Raw genomic sequence first — 9,724 nt, 5'->3', positions numbered from 1 at the left:
TGTGTAATCAATAATTGTAAATGTAAATGTTATCAGGAAATGATCAGACAGGAGAGGGTTTTCAGGAAACACTGTTAAATGTTCAGTTTTGATGCCATATGTTAAAACAAGATCTAGAGTGTGATTTGTCATCCTTTCTTCCACTTAGCCTTCTGCTCCAGCTTTTTCTATTGAGCCTTAATTATTTTATCTCTATATTATCATTTTTCTGTGTTCTGGTGACTCACCTCAATGTTTCATTCAAGAGTGAATTACATCATCCACCCTTTTATACCTGCCAGCGTTCACTTACAACTTCCTTTGTCTATATTTACGGGGAAATCTTTACATAATTCACAATCCAGTTATTTTCTGCTTTCATATGAAAAACAAGAGCTACAGAATGAATGCAAGGTCAAAAACATCATACATAAAATGCACTGCAAAATAATATCAAGGGGACAACAAAGTAAGGTTACTTTGAGTGGGAACAAAAGCCAGTGTGAAAAGGTTGATTTTCGTAAATTGCTCTGGAGTTTCTATTCCTTGAATGAGGAGCGGGAGAGAACTCCAAAGCACCGAAGCCCCATCACAAACAGCTCTGTGCCACAGGATCAGCAATGTAGAGAGGGGATGAACAGCTCTCCTGTATCAGAGGGGGAATGAATACTGCAATGAACACTGTGAAGGGACTTTTTAGGAGGAGAATCTTATTTAATACACTAGTGTAGGTGGCTGAGAGTAGGCATTATGTCCTGCCAGCAAAGCCTGGCAGTCGAGTTTTGGACATCCTGTCGCCTATCCAGGACTTTGCTAGGCATTCTAGATTAAATGCCATTACAGGGAGAAGGCAACGAACGCATGGGTGAGAGATGCAGCACGGTGAAAATGAAAAATGAAAGCTAAAGTCAAGAGGTGTGATTTTGTGACAAATTTGACATTTTCCTCAAAAGATAAGGGTCAGTGAAGTCATCATCTAAAGGGTGATGACTTCATCATCCTATAAATAAGGCAAAACTGTTTCTGGTGAAACTCTTTAAAAAGAGAAAGAAATCGATATACTGACGTATATCTATCTACAAATATTCAAAAAAGTATTTCTTGGGTGCAGAGCAAGCCAAGTGCAGGGCTGGAATTTTAATTTGATGAAATAAATTTTGGAAAGCAACTGCCATTGCTGCCACTGAGTGTGTAATGAGGAACATGTGGTAAACTTCTTAGTTAAAACATCCATCCATTCATTTTCTTAACTGATAATCCAGTTTAAGGTCGTGGGGAAATAGAGCCTACGTCAGCTGTGATGTGGAGAGTTGAGGTACACCCTGGAAAGGTTGTAAGTCTATCACAGCGCTGCTGGGTTGAAACAGTAAGATTACAGAGCCAGATATAACTGCATCATCATTATTCTTTGAGCTGCATTTTCTTGCTGGAACTAGACAGCAGTGTGGATATTGAGTGGTACCCAGTTTCCACCAATGGAGTGCCAGTTAATGAATATTGTATCTATGCTCATTAATTCCTTTGGGTGGGTGGATGCATGTATAGATCAGTGCTTAGTGGTTCCATACCTTTATAATATCAAAGACGGGTGGTGACTATGGGAGGGGCTACAGTGAGAATTTCACTATTGCATTGAAGGTGTAGAGTTCATGCTGATGACGACCTCTGTGTTATTATCCTCTGAAGGGTTTCACACCTTTTCCTACAAAAGCTGTGTAAGAATCGTTTCTGAAACCTGTCGAAATGTTGGCTGGCTCTCAAGGCTCCACCACAGAACTGGCTTCACACCAGCACTGACACATTTTGCTGGGAAGGGTGTAAATTTGTGTAACTTTGGTAAAACCACAGATGCAACTGTAAAAAGTTTGTGTGATTTTTAAACCCTAGCGTAGCCAGAACTCTTCTCTCCTTTCTATTCTTCCCTCAGTGTTTTCATTAAAAAGTGTCTGACAGCATAGAAGACACTTCTTTTAGTGTTTGCTTAATGTTGCATAAGCTTCAAATGCACTCTTTGTTTGGTCTTCGGTACAGCTTTTAAAACCTTTTCTTCTCTTTATTCATGAACTAATCCTGATTTTCCTTCTCGTTCTCTCTCCCCCCTCTGCAGGTGAGCTAGTCGCAGCACCCTCGGCTGTACCCAGCATCTCCCGTTCCCGTCTTCTTCTTCCTCTGCCTATTCCCATCATCTTCTGCCTCGTCTTTCCTGCTTCTCGTGGGAATCAAACGTCGTGATGTCTCTCTCCGCCTCTCCTGCCCCCTTCCTCCTCTTCTTCCTCTTCCTCCTTCCACTGCCACCTTGCCAGCCAGAGTCCCAGCGCAGTGACCCCAGCATGAACCCTGACCCAAGAACAGCCTTGCCCTCCATATTTCCCTCCTCCTCCGTCCTGCCTTCCTTATCTAATGATAATAGTACATCACCCAGCATTGGGGATAAGTGTGATGAGGTGACCGTGTGCAAGCCAGGCATCCTGTTACCTGTCTGGTACCCCGAAAACCCTGGAGTCGGTTACCAGGTGGCCAGAGCTGTGGTCTACTTCCTGTCACTCATGTACATGTTCCTGGGAGTGTCCATCATTGCTGACCGCTTCATGGCATCCATAGAGGTCATCACATCTCAGGTAGGATGACAAAAGTCATTTAACTATTTATAAAAGCAAAAATTACATCTTACAAGCTTGAACATGACATATACCTTGAGTCAGGCAAATGCACTCAATCCACAGGTGGTATAGTTGATATAAATGGTTTTTGTTTGGATCTCAGTTTGCATGAGGGGGGATGTTTAGCTTCCAAGGCCTGTTGACCTCACCGCTGAAGCTTTCAGACGGGTCGTTTTTGCAAACTTCTCAACTTTGAGAGCTGCTAGTTTTTCATCTTTTATTTCTTCAGGTTACAGATAGACTGCAGTGAGGATAAGTTGTGGTATGCTCCAAAAACAAAACACACGGTGGTCATAAATGTCAGCATACCTGGATTTGCCTCAGCACACCATTTTGGAACCAATGATGTAGGAATTACAAACTCATAGATTGTACAAATCTAGCAGGGTGTCGACCATCTTCCAGGCCAAATTACTCTACGAGTTATTTAAACTTTTGTCAGGTGACCACCACAGAGATCTGGAAAAAGGATGTACTACCCAGAAACATGGAATCAAAACTCAAGCACACCTTTCACATCAGTGAGGGTCTCATGGCCAATCAGGAAATAGTGATGAATATGATCTGTTTCTTTACAAACACAGGATTGCCCTCATTTTCTTTGTGTCGCTCAGCGCAGGTTTAAAAGTAATGCTGACGTCGTGTGTCTTTACACGACAGGCAACCTAATAAATCAGTTTTCAGTTACCAGGTGAACATATTTTAAACAGAACCATGAAATGTTCATTAATGTAGTAAGAATGCTTCAGCAGCAAGTGAAGCTGAACATCAACAACAGCTGAACCTACAATTTGTAGTTTTAAAAAAAGTGCACAAAGATATTGATCAATCCAAGTTACAAGCCGCCTTCCCTTTATTTATTTTGAGTTGTAATAACAAAGAAATTAACGAGGCTGTCTCCACAGCGGATAGCTTTGTGTATTTGATTTGGACGATTTTACACCGGATGTCCTTCCTGATGCAACCCCCAAAGGATTTGTGTCTTCTCCTGGGGAGCTTCTGCTTGTTAGGCAAATGTGTGAACCACTACACTATGGAGCTGCAAGTAATCTGAAGCAAGGTGTGGGATTCAAACGGTAGTGTATCAGAAAGTTATGATCTTCCACTTCCTAATTTGGCCTTTGTTGCTCTTTTAGCCTGGAGGTACATGACTTATGTCCATGAACATGAACTATTACACCGACCACGATGCTCTACCATCAGACTGTGTGCCGGAATAATTTGGGACCATTTCATGAAACTGCAGTGAAAATTGCTGTTCATACATCTTTGATGGAAAAGTTTTTTTTGATTAACCTTCATTTTCACAGAATGTATTTACAATAGGTGTTCCAATGTGCTTTGTAAGGTTAAAAACGCCATTATTAGAGAAAACCAACAGACTATCCCCTGTGAGCAGCACTCGGAAACAGTGCTGCTCACAGGGGCCAGTATCTGCAGATGGCTGCCCCTCCCTGAGGAAAAAAAGGAGAATAAAAAAGGAAAGAAAGAGAGAACATGAGCAACAAACAGGAAAAATGCAAACTACAGGAGAGAGGAAAGTTAAATGTAATGACATGTGGTGGTGGAAAAGTGAAAAGAGTGAAGAAGGAGTGCTCTGTGCATGATGGGAAGTCCCCCAGCAGCCTGAGTCTATAAGGATGGTTCAGCGTCACCTGATCCAGCTCTTACTACAAGCTTTATCCAAAAGGAAAGGAAAGATAAAGCTTCCACCTGTCGAGTGTTTTCACTCAGCTATAGTGCAGACTGTTTGCTGACCGTGCACCAAACACTTCAAAATAGACCTACTTCATGTTAATGCATTAATAAAGTTGTGTTCCCGTCTTCAATGAAGCCATAAATGATTTGCTGGAACCTGTGAAGTGAATTTGTGCGCTTCATCATTCAGTCGTCTCCTTCCTGTAAAGCAGTTCCTTTAATGGCAATTTCATAGATTCCCCTCCTCTCTCCATTTCCACTGCAAACTGTAACAGTGCAAATGACCCTCAGCTGTTTTCAGAGTCAGCAGACAGAGTTGTTATTTGTCAAAGTTGTCGTGATGTTTTTGCAGGAGTACAGCTCACAGGGTGTGTGTGTTTGTGTCCCAGGTGGCTTTTAATGGATCGGGTCTTGAGGTTATGCAGTGTATGCAGTGTTTTTTAACAAAAGACGATTGCGCCTGAGTTTTGAGGCTTCAGTGGACCCTGAGGTCCAGTTTGAAAGGAGGATGAGGAGACATGAAGGTCAGCTGGAGTGAGAAACGAGGACACTAAGACGCTGTTCCCAGTATCAAAGCTGTTTTCTGGTTTTAAAAAAAGATGCTAACATCTACAGAGTATAAGATTTTGTCTTACACGATACTCTCCATATGATTCCTTTTCTGTTGTGGGTAGAACAGCAAAAAAACCCAAAGTATTAAAGTTTGAGTACAGAACATTTCTGAGTTTATTTCAGCTCCCAAGGAGTAATTTTACACATTCAGAGTAAAATGTTGCTCAGTGCTGGAGTTGTCTGACAGGACTTATAACATCAGTGTTAGCTCAACTCCTTGGAGATGCAATTACACTCCACCCACACATTTCATTTCTCCGGTTGCAGCAGCAGGAAAGAGTCGGTCTCCTCACTTCTATCATGTAAGCTGCATATAGACAGATGGCCAATGACTGCTTGTATTCTGCAGAGAGAGGCAAGTAGGGCAAGAATACCTCTATTACCAGAGGCTAAGAGGTCAATAAGAAACAGGAGTTAGCTTCTTTATTTTGAGTGTGCAGCACTTAAAGAGGGTATGTTACATGATTTTGATTAATCTACATTTTATAATGAATCAACCCAGATTTTGTTATTATAGATTGCTTACTTCATTCAGAAAGTTAAGACTTAATGTTAGTTAAAAGATTTTGTCACGTTTATGTGCCCCATACACCGCACTCTTACAGGCTTTATTATTATTTTATTTATATTTTCCAAACATCCCTGAACATGAATAGTGACCACGTGTCATTTTGAGGTTAAAGTTTTGAACTTTTGTTTTGTTTTTTGGGGGTTTTTGGCTGTGATGACTTTACCATTCTGCTAATACTATACTTTAGTTTTATCATTTAAGTTCGATTTCACATGTTCAGTTATCAGTTCCTTGTTTATTATTATTATTTCTTATATTTTGGGTTTGTTATTGATGTCAGTGTTTCTCTTCCTTCATCTGTGTGTTTATAACTTTGTTCTCGGATGTTCTTTCTGGTTCTTCTGGTTCCACCATGTTTTGCTTTGAAGCTTAATTTTCTTTCATGTCATGTGATAATTTTATTTTCTTGTCTTCCCTTGACTGGCTGATTAAGTGTTTCCAAATTCAGGGGCTGCATCCTTTGAAGGTTGCATTTGGAGGTCAGACTGACAGTCTGAGTGAAGCAGTCACTGCATTTAAATGTATATCGCTCTATAACATTGAATTTGACTTCATACAAGTTACATGGCATTAGGGATTTTGTCCTCCATCTCTCTCCAACACCTCTCTAGCTGCCAGTTTCATGGTTGCTAGGCAACAGAGGCAGCGCTGATGGGCTACACTTCCGGTTTCTGAAGTTTTTGTGGCCTGTGAAGGTGTGCCCTATGTAGGCCACGTCCTTCGAAACATGCAGCCTCCAGATTTGGACACAGTTTCACCTGCGTCTGGTCCCCATCCTGTTTCTCATTCCCCGATCCGTTCCCGGTGTATTTATAGTCTTACCTTCTCTTTGCCTTTTGTGCATTTTCTGCGTGGCAAGCTCAGAGTTATTTCCCAGTGACCTCCTGTGTTCTGCTAGGCCTCTTGTGTCTCTGCATTCATGTTTGTTTCAATTTTTTTTTGTATGTCTTTACTTTGTAGAGGTTTAGTTTGGACTTTAGTTGAGACCTGTTTTTGCATTTTAATGCAGGAGTCTGACTCCATTTACACCTTTACACTTTTCTCTGCCACACAAGCACTAGAAACCATATCCACAAGTAACCACCACAGCATATCGCATTAAGATGTTGAAGGCATATATTAACAGTCTTTGTGCTTGCCACTGCAGAAGTGTTAAACACTTGGAAACATTTATTAAAAGTTATTCATTGAAACAACCATGGATAGCTATGCTCCTCAGCAGAGATGGGCAATAACGCGTTACAAGTAACGCATTACTGTAATCCGATTACTTTTTTCAAGTAACCAGTAAAGTAAGGGATTACTACTGCAAAAAAGGTAATTAGATTACTGTTACTTCCCCGTAAGCACGCTGTGTTACTGCGTTACTAAAACCGTGATTTTTTGACGAGTGTCTCATGACAGTGACGTAAGCGAGTGCGCCGTTCGTGGCAACAGCTGTGTGCAGATCAACAATGGATCATATATCGAGTGCGGGAGAGAGTATGAGCGTGCAGCGTTTAAAGCGTGGAAGTACTGACCTTACTTTGAGTTTGATTCCATAAAAAGTGACAAAAACATTTAGTCCGCTGTTCACTGCGTGGGAAAAAAAAACTTCTTTTTACAGCGAAAAAACCCCTAAACTTCTGAGCAAGCACCGACAGTACGCTGCCACGGGAATGTGAAACTCCCAGATCCTTCCACTGACCGCTACAACACACCTGCACCAGGGTAAACCTCCGCCTGCCCCACTCCTTCTAAACAGGTGAAAATAGAGCAACAGGACCGCTGAGTCTTTGATTTTATTTATTTTCTGCTGTGTTTTACTCACATCTATTAGAAAGAGTGAGTGTAAACACAAACAACTATTTTATTTTATGTGCTGGAATGTGCAGAAAATAGGTTTAAATGTTCAACAAATTTCTTCCAGTCAGAGAATGTTGCATATCATTTAATGTTTGCTTGATGCATAAAGTTAAAAGATTAAAACTAACAAAACAAGTTTTAGAAAGAGACTTTTCCATTTGATTACATTTTATATGATGGATTATGCAGAAAAAGTAGAATTGGGCTGAAAGATCTATTGTTTTATTAGCTATACATGTTGTAAATCGTGTTTTTAAAAAGTAACTAAGTAACTAATTACTTTTGAAAATAAGCAAGTGCATTTATTTACTCTGGAAAATTTAAGCAGGCATCCAGCCTGAAAACAGCTGTGGAGGCAAACAACCACCATCTAGTTTAAAGTACCAGTCACACGGTCAAATGCAGTCCAGGTTAATTTGGTTCCGGTGACAGCTTAGTAAATCATTTTTAGTGGAGCCTCTTGACCGCAACTCATCTTTCCACAGGAGCTGTCCAACTCCATTCAGGTCATTCCCTGAGCCTAACAGATACATATACAGGGATCCAGAGGAATTACACTGAGATTGAATGTAATGAGAAATCTGTCAGATAAGGGGCTCTATAACGGGAAAGACAACAAAGTAATAGGCATGGTGGTAGAAGCCACAGGAAACATTAGCTCATCCATCCCCTTCATGGTCAGTGTACACGGATATCTGAGTGTGTACCCCACAATCCATCACCGTGGCAGGCACAGCACCACCTCTGCACCATCTACCGGTCAGGGCTCCGGTCAGTCTGTGTGCTGGTGTGTCTGTACACTGCAGGAGTATGTGGGAGTGCTGACCCTACATGTTCTACACCAGCGGTCCCCCAACCCCCGGGCCTCGGACCGGTAGCGGTCCGTGAGTCGTTTGGTACCGGGCCGCGAGAGTTGAGGCTCAGATGTGAAATGTCTGGTTTTCAGGGTTTTTATCGGTTTTCAGCGTTATTTTGTTATCGTTTTTATCGTTAACTCGGTTTTCCTGGGTCTTTTCACGTGTGTTATGAATAACTTTTCAGTACCGGTACTAGTTTTATTTAGTTGTATTTATCCGCGACACCTTAAAGGCCGGTCTGTGAAAATATTGTCGGGCATAAACCGGTCCGTGGTGCAAAAAAGGTTGGGGACCGCTGTTCTACACTTCACTTCCTGTGTGAGCTCCTGTTATGAGGATTTATGAATGCAAAGGAAACAGAGTAAATGTAGTAACGACTATGTCAGCAAATAAACTGCTAATGGTGATGAATACAGCAGAAGCAGAGAGATAAATCTGTCTCTTTGTCTCTCTGTAGATAAATACGACAAGAGAGCCACGACTCAGAAAAATTACATTCCCACTCACATAAACTGAATTCTGATTTAGAGGGAAATGTGTTTTGTTTTTTTCGTGGATTCTTTTTTCAACAGACACCTTTATTATCAACGTGGCTTTTCTGTTTATTTTCTTTCTTTGTGGTCATAGACTGTACGCGTGATTAAGAAAGAAATGAGGAACGGGAGTAAAAGCAAACTTGATGGCTGCATATATAAAAATTCCCTTTCAAAGCCAGTAATAAATGTTGACTTTAGATAGGAAGCACATTTTCAACCTTCAGGTTTTTAACTGAGTTTTTAACTTTTTTTTGTTAACTTAACCGTTTTGGGAGAAGTTAATGAAAAATAGTGTAAGTCATGTTCACGGATCCAAATGTTTAAACTGTGAAAATATTTGACTTTTAGTTTTTTATTTAATTTTTTTTTAGTTCTGTTAATGTTTTCAGGCTTATGCTGCAGAAAATGGAGCTCAAGCCTCTAATGTGGTTAACATTCTGAACATTTGTATTTGAATCCAAACCTTTCCCTCAATGAAAACTTAGCCTGATAGTTTTGGTGCCTACAACACAACAACACGGAGTGTGAAAATTACATTTGAAAGAAAATCTGATCTGAAAATAAGTGAGTGAGTAGCTGAAGTCAAACTCTACTTGGCTGGATGACACTGCCTATCTTGTTAAATGTAAAGTATTAAAACTGCAAAACTGCTTTCCTGAGATGTAATTAAAAATGCTGTTTAGTGGAATGGGAATGTCGTTTTTAAAACACAGGACTGGATAAGAACATGGAAGATTTGTTCTCACTGCAAATTCTCAGCAGGTAGAGATATTGAACTTCTTCTTGTTAACAAGAAGAAAAATTGTCCCCCTTCATCTAAGTTGGGATGCAAACTGAAAGGACCACTGTCGTTGTGAGGTAACGGTAGGGCTGCTCGATTATGGCAAAAATGATAATCACGATTATTTTCACTGAAATTGAGATCTCGATTATTTGACGATATTTATTTAACCCTTTAAGACCTAC

At 40.6% G+C, this 9,724-nt stretch overlaps 1 protein-coding gene across 1 annotated transcript in view; it reads left to right on the top strand.

The window, feature by feature from the left end:
• slc8a2b (solute carrier family 8 member 2b) overlaps positions 1-9,724 on the top strand; it is a 199,495-nt gene that overhangs the window by 145,586 nt on the left and 44,185 nt on the right. The window contains exon 6 of the mRNA XM_005737423.2: positions 2,087-2,597. Coding sequence (XP_005737480.1) covers positions 2,211-2,597 — 387 coding nt within the window. The 5' untranslated portion in view covers positions 2,087-2,210. The remainder of the gene's footprint in view (positions 1-2,086; positions 2,598-9,724) is intronic.

Source organism: Pundamilia nyererei, unplaced genomic scaffold, assembly GCF_000239375.1.
Source record: "Pundamilia nyererei isolate P.nyererei 1_Seehausen unplaced genomic scaffold, PunNye1.0 scaffold00076, whole genome shotgun sequence".
NCBI classification, from domain to species: domain Eukaryota; kingdom Metazoa; phylum Chordata; class Actinopteri; order Cichliformes; family Cichlidae; genus Pundamilia; species Pundamilia nyererei.
Note: the sequence above shows the minus strand (reverse complement) of the source record. Positions and strands in the feature narration are given on the sequence as shown.